The 20,474-nt window shown below is 54.3% G+C and overlaps 1 protein-coding gene and 1 long non-coding RNA gene across 8 annotated transcripts in view; one reads left to right on the top strand and one right to left on the bottom strand.

Moving 5' to 3' along the window:
- Positions 1-20,474, top strand: part of Rgs3 (regulator of G-protein signaling 3) — a 123,817-nt gene that overhangs the window by 98,830 nt on the left and 4,513 nt on the right. For 6 of the 7 annotated variants that reach the window (XM_013513122.1, XM_005382663.2, XM_005382665.2 and 3 more), the window contains 2 exons: positions 9,952-10,923; positions 18,949-19,013. In XM_013513122.1, the coding sequence (XP_013368576.1) occupies positions 9,952-10,923; positions 18,949-19,013 (1,037 nt within the window). Of the gene's footprint in view, positions 1-2,791; positions 2,844-9,951; positions 10,924-18,948; positions 19,014-20,474 lie in introns of those variants that run through there. The other variant, XM_005382672.2, reaches the window with a different exon arrangement.
- On the bottom strand, positions 4,179-5,754 carry LOC106148280. Its single transcript, XR_001233565.1, has 3 exons — positions 5,626-5,754; positions 4,681-4,860; positions 4,179-4,565 (listed from the first exon to the last, which is right to left on the bottom strand). It is a non-coding gene; the product is annotated as an uncharacterized LOC106148280 (long non-coding RNA).

Raw genomic sequence — 20,474 nt, 5'->3', positions numbered from 1 at the left:
AGATTCAGAGCTGGACAGATCCTCAGGGGGACAGGGACTTGGCCTAGAGTGCACAGCAGGCCAGAATGGCTGGGCCCAGGGGAAGGCTGAGCATGGACTCCTACACTCCACAGCTTTGATGCGGGTCTCACTTTCCTCCTCCGAAACATGCAGTAAATCAGGTTCCTATTCTAGGTGGTTTTAAAGGTCAGAATGCATCAGGTGCCCTGCCCCAGAGCTGGGTGCAGGGAAGGGAGCTGACAAGGCTGAGGGTGATATGACAGGAATAATGATGATGATTACAGGAAGTGCAAACTTGTACTGAGTATCTACTTGAGGTGCGATCGAAAAATGCAGTGAAAAAATACAGTGAATGGTTAAATTTTAAACAATTTATTGCAGTTAAAGACACATTGCTACTAACCCCCTTCAAAATACTCTCTCTCACTTCAAACTCACTTATCCCAGCATTCTTGCCATATTCAGAAGCAGTTCTGGAAGTGCTCTTTCATGAGTGTCTTTAGTTGCGCTGTCGTGGCTGCCTCAGTGCACTGAAATGATTCAAAATGCCCCCCTTTCACAGTCATGTTGACTTTGGGAAGGAGCCAGAAATTGCACGGCACCAGATCTGGTGAACAGGGTGGATGAGGACACATCGAAATGTTTTTATGAGCCTGTCTTTCCATTGGACGGCCCTCGGCAGCAGCATTGAGTACAGTTTTTTTTTTAATAACACCTTATAAAGATACCCATGAAAGATGATTTCCAGAACTGCTGCTGAAAGTGGCAAGCACAGTGGGATATGTATGTTTAAAAGAGGTGGATATTTTGAGGGAGATTAATGGCAATGTGTGTTTTACTGTAATAAATGTTTTAACAATTGAAACATTCGCTGCATGATGATTACTCCTTGTACGTGCCAGGCTGTATGCTCAGCTCCTTTTGCAGACCGTCTACCAGGGGTGCTGTGCTGTGGCTACCCGGGATTTGTACGACCATTTTACAGCCCGGCCTTGAAGAGGTTAAGCAGCCTGATTTGATCTCTAGGCCCCAGGTCTTCAGCACAGAGGGCTCCCTTCCCACCGCCTCTGGCTCTCAGAGTGCTCCCTGTGGCTGGGCTGTTCCTTGAAGGGAAGCCACGGTTCAGGCTTGGTCCCTGGTGCCCACCCGGAAGCAAAGGGCACTGCTGTGTGCCGAACATTGCAGTGCACCAGCCCCTGCCTCCGCATGCCTGCAGCAGCCTTCTGAGGGAGGCGTCACCCTGACTTGGTCACACGGTTAGGAAGTGGGAGGCCTGCCTGCCTGATTCCAAATGCTGGCCTCGTGACCGCGGCACTATTTATGCCCTTCCCTGGGGTCTTCCTGGCCTGGCAGAGCTTGTTTTGTTTCATCAGCCTAGCATAGAACATTGCAGAAAAGCCCCACTTGGAAGTGGTCCCTGGGAAGCAGAAAGTTTGGCAGGGTCCCCAGGTGTGTGGAGTTCTGCATCCCTCCCCATACCAGCCAATGGGACTCCTGATCCGCAGTCACTGACCACTTGGCGTAAGAGCAAGGCCTTGAACCTGGTACTGCCGGCCACTCCTGGGGCCCTCTCAGGTGCCCAGCACAGTGCCTGGCCCAAGGGGGCCCTCAGGAAACAGTCTTTAAAGGAAGGGAGGGAGGAAAAAGGAAGTAAAGAGGGCAGGAAAGGAGCTCTGGGGAAATAGGCAGGCCTGACTCCTCTGCCTTGTGTGTGTGTGTGTGTGTGTGTGTGTGCGCGCGCGCGCGTGCGCACGTGTGTGCATTTGCATGTGTGACCACTCATGCCCTAATATCTCTACCTGTTCAAGTTCATTTCCTGTTCATCCCACATGCTCCAGGGAGATGCCCCTTAACGTGCCACACCTGGAGGGCTCGCAGCTGTCCTTCCAGGGCCCGGCCTGCTCTACTCTCATGGCCTGAGACTTTGGCTCAGTAGGACAGTGGCCCTGGTTTACTTCCCTTACTTCCCCACCCCAGAGTTACTCAGCACATGTACCCTAAGTAGCCCAGCAGTGTCTCTTAGTGCTGTAGGTATAGGAAAGGTGGCGCTAGAAATAGAAGAAACAGAGAATGATGAGAAAGATGGGAATCATTAATTGAGCACCTGCTGTTTATTAGGCACCCTGGCAATTCCTTTGCATATACTCCCTCACTTCCAACTTTGTGAGGTCAGTATCATTGGCCTCATTTTGCAAATAAGGAAACTGGGACTCACAGAGGTTAAGCAACTTGCACCAGATCAAAACACAAATAAGTAGAGGAGCTCCGGGAGGCCAGGGGATGAGTAAGCTGGGACATGGGCCCATGAGCCAGACATTGATTTCAGGGTGAGGTCCAGCACTTGTGCCTCCTCCAGAATTCCATGCTGTCTCTGGCTACAGCCTCCCGTCCCATCCCTTTTCCTGTGGCCTTCTCTGAGAGCCCTGCTGGTCTTTTCCTCCTGCCTGTGTGCTTCCATAACCCTCTGGGTGGGAGGTGGAGGACAGGGGGAGATTGAGTCTGTTCCCCATGGACCTGCTACCTTCAGCAGGGACATGTCTTGCTGCTGTTTGGCATAGGCTTTGGTACGTGGCTGGGCTCTGTAGCCAGGGGATGTTAGGGGGCTTGCAGGACAGGCAGGAAATAGATCTGAGCAGGTAGAGGTATTGGTGAGGTGAGGTGGTGCTCACAGAGACAGAGGAGGAAGGGAGTGGTAGTGACGCCAGGTCAGAGCTAGTTCCTGAGCAGGGCACCTGGGCTGGGCCAGGACCAGGAGCTCTTTGTACTGTCTGTCACCATGGCACAGGAAAACACCAGGGAATCCTGACTTTCAACTGCTTGCCTTTCAGAGAGGAGAGCTGCAGGTAAAGAAGATATCTGTGGGGTGCAGGTCCTGTTAGCCCACTCTCAAAGCAGTGGTGTCTGAGATCCCGAGAGGAGAACAGGCCTGGCCAGGCTGTGACAGGAGAGCACACAACTGGAACATAGCTTGGGAGCTGCCTCCCCTGACTGCCTAGGGAGAAGCTAGGGATCTTGGAGGGCTGGGGATCTTCAGCAGGCTGCCGGGTGCATGTCCTTCTGGCTTGGTTAGGTGGCAGTGCCAGGAGTAGGGAATGTTTCCTGCCTTCTCACTCCTCAGGGAGCCCCCTTTCCTGAGTGTTGGCTTTGTGCCGAGTTTCCGACCTGGGAAGAGCTGCTTCTCTGGGCCTCAGTATTGCTTTCAGCAGAATGGGTTTGCTCCCTGCTGCAAGGTGCTACCCTCCTGAGCCCCCAACAGACCATGAGTCATGGGATCCTTTAGGTACAGAGAGGTTGCAATCTGTGGTCAACTTCTTTTTCCTTCCCTGGGCCTCTATATGACGCACATGAATGGGTAGACACCTCTAGCAGATGTGCCAGCTCCCCACCTAGGTCTCCCCTCTTCTGCACAGCATCCTATCAGACAGGAAGCCTTGTGTGTAGGAACCAGGCCTGGAGTGGGTGCTGATCCTGATTCTGTCGTGTGACCTGGGGCACATCACCTCCCTTCTCCCTGCCTCATCCCCTTGTCACTGAGGCCTTTCCTCAGGATCATCTGGGAGTCAGAAAAAAGTGAAAGCACCTGGGCCCTACTCTCAGGGAATCTGATCCTTTAGGTCTGGAACTGGACCCCAATGTAGGTATTTTGAAATGTTCCCAGGTAGTTCTAGAGTGAATGTCTCCGCTGGGAGCCAATGGTCTATATCAGTGTTTTTCAAACTTCAGTAGGCGCACGAGTCACTCAGGATCTTGTTAAAATGCAGTTTCTGCTCCAGTAGGCTTCGCAGTCTGCACTTCACACACGTGCCCTGCAGCAGTGTCCACACTTCCAGGAGACAGTCTAGGTGGTCCTGTGAAATTCACTGGATTCCTCATTCAGTCATTCATCCAACATTTACAGTGGGGGAGTGATGAGGCTAGAGGAAGAGGCAGAACCTGGTTCTTCCGGGATTAACCTATTTGGACTTTATCTCCAAGGCACTGGGGAGCCACATCAGAGTTTTAAGCAAAGGAGTGACAAGTTTGGATTTGTCCCAGAAAGATTCCCTGCAACAGCACAGAGCATGGTCTGGGCACCACTGGGAGGTTGGCACCGTCTGGGTGGGGGATGACGCCGTGGAATTGGATATGGATAGAGCAAAAAGATTCTTTTTTTAAAAAAATCAATACATTTATTTTTTAGAGCGGTTTTGGGAATTGAGCAGAAAGTACAGAGTACTCTTATGCCTTCTCTCCCCACCATACATAGCTCCCCAGTGGAAAGATTTCTGAGATTTGACAAGGAACGATCCTGAGGATTTGATGAATGGCCATGTGGCGCGGTAGTGAAGGAAAAGCAGAGAGAATGATATCCAGGTCCCTGGGCTGGGCGACTAGGGAGGTATCATAAAGGGCCCCGAGGAGGAAAGGACCAGGGAAATCACACATTCAGCCGGCGCTGTATTGATCTTGGGGTACTGATGGGGTACGCAGGAGTTCTCCGCAGTGTCCCTCGGGTATGTGTGCTAAGCCGCTCATGGCCAGACCTCTGCATATGTACTTCCTCCCCAGGGAGCCTTCCCTGCAGGCTGAGCAGATTGCTGTTCTTATGCAAAGTCCTCTCTCAGGTCCTCCCTCCCTCCAAGCCACCTGGCCCAGCCTCCCCTGTCTTCACTCTCACAGCACCTCGTAGCTCCACTGTACCTTGCGGGGCATGTTCAGTGTGTTTCCTGTCTTCATGCGGATGGCGTCCGTCCTCGCTAGCCCGTGAGCTCCATGGGGACGGGGATCATCATACCTTTTCTCCTTCCCTGTTGTATATCTTCGTGCCTAGAAGTGTGTTTGGCTGCAGAGCTCCTCTGTGGGGACTGGACCACGGCTTGCCTATGGAATGTGGGATCCGGAGAAAGGTCTGGGCTGGCTGTGTGGACCAGGACGTGTCAGTGGCTGATGAGTGACTGCGGGCTGAGGAGGAGGCTGCTGGGTGCCTAATGGAGGAACATGCTGGCCTGAGGTGACAGAAGGCCCCGGAGGAAGTTCTGGTGCACAGGCAGTGTGGGGTGGGGGTCAGTGGATGGGTCACAGGAAGTCTGGGAGGGAGCAGTTAGAGCTAAGCTGTACTAGAATGGTGGTGGCTACCACTTATTGAGCGCTTGCCCGGCCGCCCAGTGCCATTTTCTGGATGGCCCTTAGCCCATTTATCCACCTAAGCGCAGTGTGAGGAAGTGTTCTTAGTTCTGTGCTACAGCTAAGGAAACTGGGGCATGGAGAGGTTAAGCCCGAGGTCCTCCGGCCAGTAAATGTGAAGCAGGCTCGGTATCCACAGCCCCTGGTACTGTCAGCTGTGGCCTCTGTCCTCCTGGACTTTGCCCACCCTATCTAGCTAGGAACAGGGAAAAGAACAGCCCGGAGGGTCCTTGAACGGCTGGCAGAGGCAGCAGGGAAGGCTCCGGCCTCTGAGTGTCAGGAAGCCAGGCCTGGTGGAGCTGGACTGAAGCTAGGTGGAGGATGCTAAGTATTGGTTGAGCAGGTGAGGTTTGGGGACATCATCCCAGAGCAGGTGAGGTTTGGGGACATCATCCCAGAGACCTAAAAGGTGGGGACTAGAGTGCACCAAACTTGGTGGAACAAGGAGGCAGCTTCACTTACTTCATGGCCTGGAAAGCCAGGTAGCCTGAGATCTCTCAGTCAGCAAATGTTGACGATTCCAGCCCAGCTCTTCTGGCTCTATGTCCAGTGCTTCCTGTAAAATCCTGACTGAACAAGGGACACCCTGAGGCCTAGGCAAACCCCAGCATACTCCCCCACCCCCCTGGAGCAGGAAGTGGTTTTTGAGGGCAGCTGCTGAGCCCGGTATCTGGGTGGATGTGATGAATCATCGGCGTGAGACCTGCAGGTTGCCTCTGGGGTCAACAGTCCTGGCTGTGAAGTCAATAGCTGTGTGACACTGGGCAAGTCACTGCTAGCAACCCAATGAACCCAGTGGGCAGTCGGCGGGCTTCCGGGGCCTGGGAGCCACAGCAGGTGCGAGCAGGAGCTCTGGGCGTCGTAGCCGCCACCCTTCCCTAGCCTGTTCCGAGCTCTGGATTGGATTTGGGAGAGGATTTGATTAGATCCTAAACAGTGGTGCTGTTTAGAGGGCCTGGTTCATTTCCTGTGTGTTGCTAGCAGGCAAGACATGGGCGGAATTAACCCCGGTCCAGCCAAGCCAAGCAAGTGATGGATGGAGAGATACAGGCCCCTCGGGAGGGCGGGGCTGCACTGGCCGGCGCTCTGGACTTGAAGGCCCTGGGTGAGCAGGCTGGCCTCTGGCCGGGCTCTCCGGCTGGATTCTTGTCACCACAACCTGCTGCAACAGAAGTGGGTGTCCCCAGCTGCCTGCACTTCCTCCTTCAGTGTGCTCAGCACACTCCTTAAACACCATTTCTAGCCTCTGTTTTCTGCTTCACTGAGGGCAGAGACTGTGCCTGACTCATTCCCTTCTGTCCCTCAGTACTTACTCTATGCCCAGAGAATGAGTGAATGAATGCACGTGTGCCCTGCCCCCACATCCTGCTGGCACTGCCCTGAGCAGGTTTGACGCAGACAGCTCTGTCGCTGTCATTTGCTGGTGACAGACAAGTCACACCTGCCATTCATTCTGAGACCTTGCCCTCATTTTTGTCTCCTCTCCTGCCTTAATTCTCTCCTGTGCTTGCCACTGTTCACCCTTGGGGCGCTCAGATCTCCCGCAGCTGCCCCGTAGCACTCCTTAAGCCATTCCTTCCCCAATTCTCCCAGGAATGCTGTCCTGACCCAATCTACCCACCATGGCTGAGGCTCACACAGGTGCTAATGGGGAGCGTGGCAAGGGACAATGAACCTTTGGTTTTGTCTGCAAAGCGTCTGTTCTACTTCCAATTTGCGGCTGGCTGTTTCCCCTCTGTCTGGATCCTGAGGGCCCCAAATGTGTGTGTAAGAGGCCTTGGACAGGAGATCAGTCTTAATCTTGCATGTGAGTCTTTGACTTCTTCGGTATTCCCTTACACTCTAGGCGCTCAGCTTACCCCCCTCTAAGATAAGATGAGACTACTAGTAACCACCGTCGTATCTAACACTTCCAGGCACTCTGGGAGACCAGCCAGAGCCCGTGAGTCCCACACAATGTCCCTGGGCTCTGTTCCCGATGAGAGACAGAGGCTCCTGAGCTTCAGAGGCTTGACCAGATTTGCAAAGGGCAAAAGTGGTCCTACAAGGATGGGACTGACTGGGGCACAAAGCGTATAACTGCTGGGCACTCTGGGTGGTTTCTTGGCAGTCCCAGTCCCTTGGTTGGGTCCTCTGGAGATAGGCACCTCTGCCCAGTGGCACTTCCCCTCTTGGCTTTGTTTGGTTTGGCCCAGTCTAGGTCGGGTTGTCAGAGGCAGGCTGACTTGCATTTCTGGTTTGGGGCTTGTCATTGCACTTTCCCCAGGATACCGGGTGGACTCCGCAGGCAGGCACACTTGGGACAGGCCTGCCCCCACCCCGCCCCCCGGGAGAGGAAATCAGCCTGTTCCTCTCCTAGTGTCACACTGTGTCAGGCCCCAGGGACACCTGGGGTTGCTGCTACCTCCATCTTTCTCCAAGGACTAGAGAGGCAGTTGTGTGCGTGGGAAGATGGTATAGATGTGTTCAGGGGAGCTGACTGGGGACCGTGTATTTTTCCAGGTGGAGATGCTCCCTGGTGAGTGGGTGATGGGCTGAGGACTAAGGCTTAGATCAGAAATTGGCTTTGGAGGGACAGAGCCAGAAGCCTGGGTTCTGGGCCTCTTCCAGCCCTGAGTTACGCTGGTCGGCCTTGGGCAAGTCACGGAGTGCCTGTGCAGCCAGGCCGGGCCTTTAATCTTCTTGCCTGTCCAGTGGAGAGCCGTGTCCACCTGGGAACAGCCTGATGTGCTAAGCGCAGGGCTTACTTTCCAGCAATTCTGGATTGAGCGCTCTGGTTTCACAGTGGCCAACGCTGATTGGCGGCATTGGGCAGAGTTTACTTTCAGGAGTTCCCAGGGAAGATGAACCTTTGTGTGAGATCCTTGAGTTCAGAATTCCTCTCTAGATCCACTTTTAGGAGCAGCTACCATCTCCTATCATCGTCTCCGTTAAGAGCTTTATACTTGTTATAGTCTCTTCACCTGGTTTGGCACGTGGGCACATTGGTTAGTTATCCATTCACAGGCGGAGACTCAGAGGCCCAGGTTAGTGATTGGTTCTATCCGATCCTGCTGTGTGATTCTAGGTTGTCCTGTGGCCCTCTCTAGACCTCAGCCTCCCTGTCTATGCAATGGGGATTTTTGATCACTGATGTTTCGTAGTCTAAGGCTGTGAGGTCTAAGGGGTCCCTGAGCAGTCACCTCCCAGCTGCAGGCAGCATTCCCGGGGCAAGAAGGCTATGGAGCCAGTAGCCCTAGAACCAGAGCCTAAGGTGTGTGATCTCTGACCCAGCCAGGTCATCCTACAATCCTCTAAGGCTTCCCCTTGCTCTCCACTGGATGGGGCCCCTTTTGCTTTCATGCTCAGGCAGTGACTCTTCCCACACTGTGCTTTCACATCTGCTCTGTTGCTCGCAGAGTGTGACCCTTGATAAGGTATGTGTGCAGCTACCCTGAGCCATGTGTGCTGGGATCACTTGTTCGCAGCTGGGAAGGCCTGCGTGGGCTTCACACCCCCCCCACAGCTTCCCCGACTTCTCAGCTTCTCAGCACAGGGCATGGCCTTTGGGTCTCAGAGCAACTGCGCAGCAGTGGATAAGTCATTGCACTCTGGGTTCAGTTTTCTAGTTTTGTCATCCGTCAAATGGGCATTCACGGTCTCTAGAACTAGAGCATGCAACGAAGTTCTGTGGGTACCCACCATGGGGGAATGTGTTCCTGCACCTATTTCCAGCGTAGGTGTTGTGTCTTCCTCTTTCATTGGCTGTAGGTGGCTGTGGCTCATCTGGGCTCTAAATAGTTCTAGCTTGAGCATTCCAGGCCCCTGAGTGTGGAGAGGAGCCTAGATCAGGGCTGAGAGCTGCTTCCCCATGTGTCTGAGGCCCCCTGGACACTGACATTGTCAGGGCCACAACTTCCTTATAAGATAGATGCTTTTCAGACTCTCATCAAGGGAACTGTTTCTTCATTTGCAAATCAAATCTACCTAGCAAAACCCTGAGGGTCCCTTGGGTTGTGTGTGAGGCAGGAAAGTGTGTGTGTGTGTGTGTGTGTGTGTGTGTGTGTGTGTGTGTGTGTGTGTAATCCCTAAGATTCCTTCAAACGGTTGAAAAGTCACTGGGTGGGTGATCCCTGGCGCCTTGGTGGTGGTCTGTGTGTCTGTGACATCTGGTTAGCCCAGGTGTGGGCAGGATTTTACGGTTCTGGTTTCTTTCCAGTTTACTGATTTCAAAAAGACACTTAACATTTAGAGTGAATTCTTGTTGGAATGACTCACTCAGATTTTTTTAAACTTTGGTTCTCTGGCTACGCTGAGGATTCTGCCACTCGGTGACCGCTCTGATGTAGGGGCTTATTTTGGTTCTGGTCCATAAAGGCAGAGAGTGCCTAGCTTTTCCTTTACTCTCAGCGCAGTGGTGCCCCTGTTTTCGTTTTTGTGTGTGTGTGTAAAATGAGGATAAGGATGCAGTGAGGCAGATCGGGTAAGAGAGGGGATTGAGGCTGGCATGGCGCCTATCACCCAGCGGGAGCCAGACACGTGGTGGTTACCTCTCCTCCTCTCCCTCAGGTGACCAGCCATGCTTTGGAGGGAGAGGAAGCTCCGAGAAGGGAGATGGTGGGATCTTAGTGAGCTGAGCCAAGAAGGCTCTCAGCTTTCCATCTGGCCCTTGGACTTTTTATTGTGGGCTGCGGGGTTCAGGCTGCTGCCTGATTTGGTGCCAGCCTCTGTGACGTGGGTTCGTGCACCCTCTTTGGCCTCTTGTAGCCTCCTCTGCTGAACCTTCCTTATATTTTTTCTGCTTTCCAGATGTTTGAGACAGAGGCAGATGAGAAGAGAGAGATGCCCTTGGCGGAAGGGAAGGGGCCGAGTGCTGAGGACCCCCCACCCAGCAAGGACTGCGCTCCTGGGCAGGAGCTGCCTCCGGGACAAGAGCTTCCACCCAACCAGGATTCCTCTTCGGGGCAGGAACCTGCTTCTGGCCAAGAACCTTTGTCCAGTAAAGACTCACCTTGTGGCCAAGAACCCCCTGCAGGCTCAGAAGCCCCGCCAAGGGAAGACTCCCCACCAGGCCAGGGACCCCCTCCAACCTCAGAACTCCCACCTTGCCAGGACCTTCCTGCTGGTCACGAACCCACTCCTCACCAGGATCCTCCTGTTGGCGAAGACCTCCCTGCGGTCACAGAGCCCCCTGCTCAAGCCCCTGTACCCTGTGAAGACCTGCCTCCCAGCCAGGGCTCCCTGCCTGCTGAGGCCCTTGCTGAGGAGACCTCGCGCTCTGGGGACCTAGCGGCAGCCACCGAGTCCCTGCCTGCCGCCTCCAGACCTGCCTTTGTGATCCCTGAGGTCCGGCTGGATAGCACCTACAGCCAGCAGGCAGGGGCCCAGGGGGGCAGCTCGGGAGATGAGGAGGAGGCAGAGGGGGCAGAGGAGGCGGAGGAGGAGGAGGAGGAAGAGGAGGATGAGGACACGAGCGATGACAACTACGGAGAGCGCAGTGAGGCGAAGCGCAGCAGCATGATCGAGACGGGCCAGGGGGGCGAGGGGGGCCTCTCGCTGCGGGTGCAGAACTCTCTGCGGCGCCGGACGCACAGCGAGGGCAGCCTGCTGCAGGAGGCCCGAGGGCCCTGCTTCTCCTCCGACACCACCCTGCATTGCTCCGATGGTGAGGGCGCCTCGTCCAGCTGGGCCATACCTTCACCCCGCACCCTCAAGAAAGAGCTGGGCCGCAATGGCGGCTCCATGCACCACCTTTCCCTCTTCTTCACAGGACACAGGAAGGTAAGAGGGTGACGTTGGAGGAAGGCAGGCTCATGGGAAGGGGAGGAATGCAGCCCCATCCCCCGTGCCCTTCTGTAAGCCTCCCCCTGAGCCTCTTGCCCGTGAGACAGAAGACAAAACCAAGGCCGGAGGGAGCAGGAAGGCAGTCTAGACACACTGTGACTCCCAGACTTTGGATCCTGGGTTTCTACAGCTTCATTGTCCTCTTGTCCCCAGAGAAGGCAGGGCAGGTTTGGCCTAGCCCAGGACATTGAATATCTGCAGTTAAAATATCTGAGATAATAGCTGAAGAAATAAAGAGTTACAATTTAGATCTGCTCCAGCCCTAGCTGAACTAGAAATCTACAGCCAACAGCCACAAAGAGCACATATTTATCCTGTGCTGGTATTAATCTTTTTTTTTTTTTGAGACAGGGTCTCGCTATGCAGTTCAGGCTGGCCTTGAGCTCACTTTGTAGCCCAGGTTGGTCTTGAACTTGCAATGACTGATCCTCCTGCCTCAGCCTCCCGAGTGCTGAGATTACAGGTGTGCCCCACCACGCCCAGCTTGTGCTGGTATTATTCTAAGCAGTTTGCATTAACTCATTAATTCTCAAAACAATCCTATGAAGTGATGGTATTTTTGTGCCCATTTTACAAATGAGGAAACTTGAGGCGCAGAGATGTTATCTGACTTTTCCAAGTACACAGTTTGTGGTGTCTAAGCCAGAATTAGATTCTGGTTCCAGGAATCTCGAGCTTATAAGTACTATGCTGTCTAAACAAATGTTTCTACATAGGTAAGTAAGTATTTATGGGTTTTCTGTGTGTGCAGGCCCTGTGCTTAGTGTCACAGCAGGGCCCACAGTGATGTGAGGAATGAGTTATCTGTGTGGGCTGGGAGCACAGTCTAAGAAGGAGCAGACAGTCACGGGCTTGAAGCCCACCATCCAGCTTGACCCTGGGCTCTGTCTGTTACTTGCTGTGTGGCTTTGGGCAAGGTCTAGCTCCTCAGAGCCTCACTTTCTTTCCCTGGAAAGTAGGGGTCAAAAGCACTTGAGTCCCAGGGTGGGAAGGATGAACCAGAAGAGGCTGGGGTCCAAGGACGTGAATGACATTGGCAAGGCCTCATGGGCCCCTGGTGCCCGTCCTGCTCTTGAAGTGCAATCACAGGGTGAGGTGTTATTGTGACAAGTGGGTGTGGCTCAGTGAGGGGGTGGTCAGGGTCCAGCGGAGCTGACCCTCAGAGGCCTGGAAGAAGTTCAGAAGAGACCCAGGCCTGGGGCAAAGCATTTGGAGAAAGATGCTCCAGCCTGGCCTGAAAGGTCAAACAGGTCTAGAATAATCAGAGGAAGGGGCAGGCTTTCTTTGGCTAGAGCAGGGGATCCCTAAAGGGCAGTGCAGGGCATGCATACTGCCACTCCTCGCTCCACACCCACAGCAGACATCACTAATGGATTCCGGCACACTTCCCCACTGAGTTGGGACAGGGCCTTTGAAGCCCTCTTAGCTTCTTAGACACTAGCACTAAGGCAGACTTGGCATTTGTGAAGATATCTTCTGCGGCAAGGTGGTCAGGCTGGAAGCACGGGGTGGGGACCTCCAGAAAGGGCACTGAGGTGGAACAAAATCCCTGAGGACTTGGGACTGGCTCTTAGTTTCCTCATCTGTAAGCATGTGTAGTTCTCAAAACTTAACTGTGCTCCAAAATCACCAGGAGGAAGTTATTCATGCGTGATTTCTAGTCCCCAGCCATAGGCTCTGGAATCAAAATTTCCAGGAGTTGTGGCCAGGCTCAGCTTTTCAAGCAGGCCCTCCAGGGATCGTGATGCCCTCCTGGGCTGGAATGTTACCATCACAGGCCGCTTCTGGGGGCAGCTGCTACAGGAGAGGTGGGGCCTCAGGCTGAACCATGTCAGGCCTGGCCGTCTCGCTCTACAAGGCAGCTAAGGATCAAAGACCCACCACCTGCCTTGGGCCTTCCAACCCCGATACCCTGCCAGACCCTTCCCTTCCCGTTCTATTCCTCTGTCACCCTTGCTCCAAAACAAATATTTATATTCTGATAAATCTGAGCACAATCATGCGTACACATCTAGTTCCCCAGCTCTCTTGACTCAGCTCCTATTTTGGAACACACATTTCTGCCTGGGAGTCCAGCAGGCCTGGGCCAGCTCTCTCCTGCCTCAGCTTCTTCCTTTGGGTTCCCAGATTCCCACTGGCATCCTCTTTGCTGCCACTCCCTTTGGCCTCTGATCACTTTTCTTGAGCTTCCGGGACTGTGCTGGTAGGGGCTGCAGAGAGCGCCCCCAGCCCTGTGGTGGCCGCCCTCCCATGTGACTTCCACTTACTGGCCCTTGAATCCTTCATCATCTCCACCCTGCTCCCTCCACTCCACCAGCTTCAGTAAGGAACCCATCCTGGGCAAGAGGCCATGAAGCCTGCACTGGATGAGCATCTGGCCTGACACCACGCCCCCTTCGTGGCAAGCCTTGGGCTAATCCCTGCCCTGTCCGAGCCTCAGTTTCCTCACTGAGGAAGTGGGTAGGGTACTAATACCTTCTGCTGAGGGTTGTTGGCAGGGTGAAATAGCTTGATCCAGATATTTAGGGCCCTTCTTGCACTCAGCACATAGGGGCTGTTTCATGTTACTGTGGGAGAGGCGGAGAGGAAGTGGAGGTCAGCAGGAACAAGAGTGGTGACAGCTGTGGCCCCTCGAAGCACCACCCATCCCTCTCTGACCTTCACGGCAGTGCTGTGTGGTGGGACTAGTTCTCCTCTCAGCAGGGCTGAGGCTGTTTTGTCCCAGGCTGCATAGCCAGTCATGTTGCTGCCAGACATGACCTCACCTTGTCTAGTCCCCTGTGACTGCCCCAGGCCCATGCATCTCATGCTGATGAGGGGCTGGGGTGGGGGCAGGTGGGATGGAGGTGGGCGGCGTATTCTCCCATGCTTCCGCTGTCCTGGCTTGAGCCTGGCCGAACTGGGAGGGTCAGCGATGGGCCACTATTCCCAGGCAGTGCCAGACAATAGGTGAAGTCTTCAGGTTGTTGATCCAGGTAGATCCAGGTTCAAGTCTCAGCCCTGCCTCCTCCTTCCTGGCTCTGAGGCCTTGGCCAAGTAGCTTCTTTCTCTGAGCTCATTTTCTCTTATAAAGTATGGGAATGCCAGGTCTTCTTGGGTGTGTCCTAAGGATTCAGGTAATTCAGGTAGCAGTGTGTAAAAATCTGTACCTTTTCTTTGTCCACTTTAAAAAAAAATCTGTGCTGGGGGCATTACAAGCTCTGTGCCCGGGGCAGTGATCTGGTCCAGGTGAGACCCAGGCAGGCCGGAAGAACTGAGATGGGCATGTGTGCTGCTGCCTGAATGAGCTGTGGCTGCCGGGCGTGCATGCTGCCTGCTACAGGGGACACTCAGTCCCTGCTGTCCCCTCTTCCCCGCTTCCTGTCATCCTGCCCTTGTATGTCCTCAGTGGTTTCCACTGTGAGCAGGAGTGTTGGAATCCGATTGATCTCAGGGATGGTCTGTGTGACCACAACTGTCCAACAGATGGGCCTGCGGAGGTCCAGAGAGAAGATCCTCGTTGTAACCCAGTGGGTTATTTTTCCCTCTTTGTGGTTGAGTTGGCTCATGGCGCCCCCTGCTGCTAGACCCCCAGATGCCCAGCAGAGCAGATCCAGAGGCCTGTATCTGCCCTTTTCCTGGAGTGCCAAGAGGAGCTCCACTGGATAAATTCTGTGTCTAGAGCCCAAGACACTGCCATTAAATCACACCCCGCCTGGTCTGGCTCAGCTCGGGGTCACAAGCCATTCTTTGCCAGTGAGGAGAAGGCGGTGGCCCTACCCCGGCTTCCTTCCTCCCTCCCAGCAGGGCCCTGGCTTGGGCAGAGGCTGTCAGGGAGGATGCCAGCCCACGGCACTAAGCTTCCCGCCTCGGCTGGAGGTCAGGCAAGAAGACCCCACAGTGCCTTCCAGCTCCCGGATGTGATAACACTTGCAAGGCTCCTACTTTCAAATGGTCTAAAGAAGAATTGTTTCCCAGGTCTAAACAAATAAATAGAGTTTAGATCCACTGTCTCCACATGGTCACATGGGGCCCAGCGTGGGGCCCAGCCAGGGAGCTCGACAACTCAGACCAGGACCAAGACGAGAAGCGGCTGGGATCCCGCTCACAGAGGAGCCCCCACCCAGCACTTGGCTCTGGAGCCAGACCCCAAGTTCTCTGCTACTCGCCAACTTGGGGAGCCCAGGCAAGTTAGCAAATGCTCTGGCCTCAGTTTCCTCAGCTGTAAACTTGGAGAAAGAACAGCAAATACACCTTGGTGCAGGAATCAAAATGAGAAAGCACTAGATGCACAATGCCTGGCACATAGCAAGCGCTTAATACATATGAGCCAAACCTACCCCAGCTGATACTAACAGAGCCCTTCCCGCGAGCTCGCTTGCTTACTCCTCACAATAGCCCTGTAAGGCAAGTCCAGTTTCCACCCTCATTTACCAATAAAGAAACTGAGCCGCAGAGAGGGGTAGATCTGAACTAAGGTCAGTTAGTTAATACGTGCTTGAGCTAGGATTCGGATCTGGGCAATTTTGAATCAACACTCTTAATCACTACTGTAATTACAGTTCTAATGATGGGAAGAAGTATAATTATTATTCCAAGAGGCTGCCAGCTGCCAGGCCCTGGAGGTGGCTAGGTGGGGTGGGGCAGGCCCCACGGGGCCCTGCCCGAGTGCACAGAGGGATGCTGGGTGGTCGGGGGTTTCTATCTCCGTGCCTTTCAGCAGGGCAGTAGGAGGTAGTGAAGAAGCAGGCCCCACCGCAGCTGGAGGAAGATTTAGGGAGCCACTGTGACCCCTTCCAAGGCCCAAGGCCACCACCTCCCAGTGGATTTGGGGAATGCCTAGAGGAGGACTCAGACCTCTGTCTTCCTGGCTCAGTGGCTGCTCCTCCTGGCCTGCAGACCCTGCTTGGTGCATAGATCCTCTGGCTGCCTGGGGGCGGGCTCCCAAGGCCAGAGCGGCTCAGCCCTCCGTCAGGCTGCTTCACTGGGCCCATCTCTGCTGAAGACGATCCCCTCCCAGCGGTGGAAGGAAGAGCCCATTTCCCAGCAGCGCGGAGGCTGGGGGTGGTGGCTGGGGTAGGAGTGGTCCCCAAGCCCATTGTGTGGGGCTGATAAAGTGCGGAAGCTGAGGTTAGAATGGGAGGAAGCCCAGTGCAGTGGGCCCTTTCCCACGGGTGGGGGCTTCTGCTGAGCCAGGCCCGTGTGATTGTAGCCTGTGAGTGTGTGTGTGTGTGTGCTGGAGTGACCGCGGTGCCACTCACAGGGCCACTGAGCTACTGAGAACACAGCTTGTCCAGGGACTGGGTCGTGAGAACCCAGACTTCAACCTGGTGAATCGGTCACCCGCTACATGGAGTGGCCGTCACCAGGCCTCTGCTGTCACTAAGAAACTGAAGCTGAGAGGCTGGGAAGCAGGACTTATGTCCAGGCCTGGCTCCAAAACCCAGCCCTAAGTTACACACCACATGGGCGTGTGCTTCTGTGAGCACGTACACACGTGTTTACGGCTAGTGGGGAGGCAGTCTCAGGAAGGAGACAATGTTTCCCCCGAGTCTGTCACTAGAAGCATTAGAAATGTGTCCTGTCCTAGTGTTGGAGTAGCAGCGTCCTCTGGTGGAGAAACACAGCCTTGAATTCAGACAGACTGGTTCTAGCTCTGTCACTTACATGCAAAGTATCCTTTGGCAAGTGACTCAGAGCCTCTGTTTAACTTTCTGGACTCATTATGAAGACGAATGGGATAGTATGTAACTTATGCCCATTCTAGGGTTTGGCCTCCAGGGCAAGCTCCATAAATGAAGGTAAAATCCACCCATCCATCCTCAAGTGGGCATTGCATAGAGGCCAGAAGGGCTAGTGCTTTAGTCACTTTCCTCGTTGCTGAGATACAACACATGACAGAGGCTGTCAGGGAGGACGCCAGCCCCCTGCACTAAGCTTCTTGCAGCTTAAAGGAGGAGATGCTGGTTGTGGCTCACGGTCTGTAGAGGTTGCAGCCCATATTGGGGTGGCAGGACAGCATGGCACAGGGGCGTGGCACAGGGGCGTGGCACAGGAGAGCCGCTGGCAACACCGTGGGCAGAAAGCAGAGTCAAGGGAGGAGCCAGGGAAGGAGACAGACCCTTCCAGGTCACCCCCACCACCCTCAGTGACCCCCCTCATTCTGCCAGACCCTGCCTCCAAACAGCAAGCCATCTGTGAGCACCGTAGTCGAATCACCTTTCAAAAACCCCCCTCCCAAGAGCACATGAGGATGTAGGGGGCATTTTACATCTGAACTCTAGTGAAGAACAGAGAGCATTTTTAAGATTTATTTTAAAAATAAAAGAAGGAAAACATATTAACAAACAGACATCCATTTACAAAATAGCATAAGAACAATACAAACAATACAGAGTTACAGACACAGTGGTAGGAAATTAACTATGGTTGTTGTGTTACTTATTGATATCTTCAAAGTGGTTTCTCAGGAAAACAAATAGAGACGTGCAAGATGGATCACATAAGTAATCACTAACTGTTCCTTTCAGTAAAGTGATAGAAGTCAGTAGTCCATCTATGTTAGCTATGCTGTATATAACACAGAGAGCACTTTAAGGCTTAGCCCATCATTACGAGGAAACTGAAGTCCATGTTGGGTCTCATGAGAAATCTGGCTGTGATTCATACCTGGTAGCTGCCTATCCCATTCTGATTCTAGGACACAGATTGGGCTCTGCTCTGGGGAGCACTGTCAGAGTACTGTTACTCCTCGGTGGGGGCAGAGGCTCAGGCGCAGGCAGGGAAAGGGAGCCAGAGGACAGCCCAGCCTAGTGACCCGGAGCCCACAGTGTCTCTGCAGGTCTGGCAAGGAGTCAGAAGAGCAGGAGGTGGGAGGGTGAGGGCCTCCCAGGCAGGGGGCACAGTGCAGGCAGAGGAAAGGCGATGACAGGGGTGGTGTCTGCGGGCTGAACGGGACACTGGGATAAAGCTGAAGGCTCTGGATCAAGCAGCGAGGGCTTCATCATCCCTAGCCTCCTTCCCCTCGCTCTGATTCATCCATGCATTTGACACACTGACTTACTAAGCAAGACTAAGGTTTTCTCCTGGTAACTCATAGCCAACCACAGAGGAAGATTTGGAACAAGCCATTTCAGGTGTGGTGAGATCTTAATGAAGTGAAGGGGCACAGAATTGTTCTAAAGGTCAGGGAGAGCTTCTAAGGGGAGGAGGCGTTTGAGCTGCTTGGCTGAGGTCTAGGTCTAAGTTTTCGTGAAGCTGGGTCTTAGGCGGAAAGGGAGGTAGGACAGTCACAAAAGGATGAAAGAGACGGTAGAGGAAGACACTCTGGTTGGAGGCTGGTCAAGGATGTTATTGGGGCAGGCTGGAGAACAGCCAAAGGAGGTGTAACTGGTGCTAGGGTGGAGCTTTCTGCCCAGGTCCCATTTGGGAGCCCTGTCATGTTACAGAGAGTGGATGTTATCCTGCGGACACCAGGGGGCCTTGGAAAGCTTTAAGGCCAGAGATGTGGTGTCAGGCCTGTGTAATGATTCACCTTACACACAGCTGACCAATCCCAGGTCTCCTCTGAACCTCCGAATCCTGAGCTAATCATCATGAGCTCAGTCTGAGAAATTAAGGAACGACACCAAGGAGAGGGCAGCGATCAGCCAAGTCACAGAGCGGAAGCCCGAGTGGAGCCCTGTTCTGCCTCCGTGACGCTTCTGTCAGGAGTATAGTCTCTCTGGCTTCTCCGCTGCAAACCTGGTTCGTTCACGCACCAGGCGGAGGTCTCAGGCTGGGGGCTGTGCCAAGCCAGCCACACTGTGTGCACAGACGGGCTGTTCCTAGCTCCGGGGTTTCTCTCCCTCAACCTGTTCTGCCAGGGGTAGGACTACTGGGGGCTGGGGCCACCCGGCTGCAAGGAGTTGTTGGTCCTGCAGGCTCTGGCCAGACAGCAGCCCTGGACACAAAGACTGAGCTGTGTCTGCCTTCTCTCTGCAGATGAGTGGAGCCGACGTGGTTGGGGACGACGATGAAGGCTCCCAGAAGCGAAAGAGCAAAAACCTGTACGTTGGGAAGATCCATGGTCCTCCTTGCCATGGTCGGGGAGGGTCCCTGCACCCCTCTTCCTCTTCTGCCCAAGGGTTTGCCTCCTTTCTGGGGAGTGCGGGTGGGGAGAAGGCTGTCCCGGCTCCACTCCCAGCTCAAACAGATACCTAGGCCCTACGTGATGCTGGTACTGTGCAGTGGCCCTGAACACACGCAGAGACAAGCAAGGTGTTGGTTCAGTATCTGGAAGCCACAGTGGACCAGAGGCAGCCGTCCAGGTTTCCCTAGCCATGCCCAGCATCTGAGCCAAATGGCGACAAGGCTTTTGTTCTCCCTCTGGACCCTTGAGAGACCCGAGAAAGCACTGCGGCTGACAGTTCCCTGACTTCCGTTTTTTCTCCTCTGGGGCTCTTGAATGCCGTCTCAGGCATTACCAGGAGGGGGCGCTGCTGGCCTGGCTACTCCATTCCATGCTCCACAAGGCTTTCCAGCTGTGCCAATAAGTGTGTGTGTGTGCGCGCGCGTGTGTGTTGCGGGGGTGTGTGTGGGAGATTTCTTAGGTCTCCTTGTGTGCTGGGGTCTGAGGTCCTGGAGACTTCGGGAAGGCAGTGGGAAGAAGGCTGCAGACAGACTTCCCAGAGGGACCCTACCTCCCCTCCAGTTTCAGCAGCTCCTACCATCGTGCCTGCATGGGGCTGAGGAAGAAGGCAGGTGTCTCCCAGGTATATCCCGTGATCCTCCCCTCTAGCCTTGACCTTGGCTGGGTCTACTACCCTGTAACCCCCACCCCACCCCACCCGAGGCTCTTACTCTGCAGCCAGGAACAGTTGCGCTTTCTAGAGAAGGTGAAATACACAAGCTAAACGCTTGGCTCCAACCGTCAGCCCTCGGTCACTGTTTTGGATGGCCAGAGTTGCTGCGGATGGTGCTCCTGCTGGGGCGGTGTGTGGCGGTGGAGGGCGGCACAAGGGTGCTGGAGCTGCCCTGGCCCACCCTGCCACCGTAGCCTCCTTTCAGAGTGGTTGCCACCTGCTGAGTGTTTGAAGGTCACACTCTTAACTGCTAACATCTGGGATAAGAATGAAAATAATCACCAAGGCTGTGCCGGGCTGTGCTCTACATGCATGGCGTACGCGATCCAATTGAATTGTTGCTGCTATTTATATTTTCCATTTCCCTTTAAATTTATCCTGATTTTACGAACAAGTAAATAAATCTGCAAAGAGGTTAGTTCCTCGTGCGTGTCGAGTAAGTGGTGGAGCTGGGATCTGAGACTAGGTCTGCTGACTCTGAAGCCTCAGATATACATACCTGTGCATCTGGGAGGGAAGCCATGGCCCCCTCCAGCCGCAGAGGCACGCAGTGGGTACAGAGCGGGCAAGGAGCCCAGGGACACTGAGGTAGCCTGCAAGCTGGAGCTCAGACAAGGCCTTCCCTGGGCTTCTGTGTCTTACCTGGCTACATGTGGGCAGAACGAA

The sequence above is a fragment of the Chinchilla lanigera genome, unplaced genomic scaffold (genome assembly GCF_000276665.1).
Source record: "Chinchilla lanigera isolate Chin_1 unplaced genomic scaffold, ChiLan1.0 scaffold00018, whole genome shotgun sequence".
NCBI lineage: Eukaryota > Metazoa > Chordata > Mammalia > Rodentia > Chinchillidae > Chinchilla > Chinchilla lanigera.
Note: the sequence above shows the minus strand (reverse complement) of the source record. Positions and strands in the feature narration are given on the sequence as shown.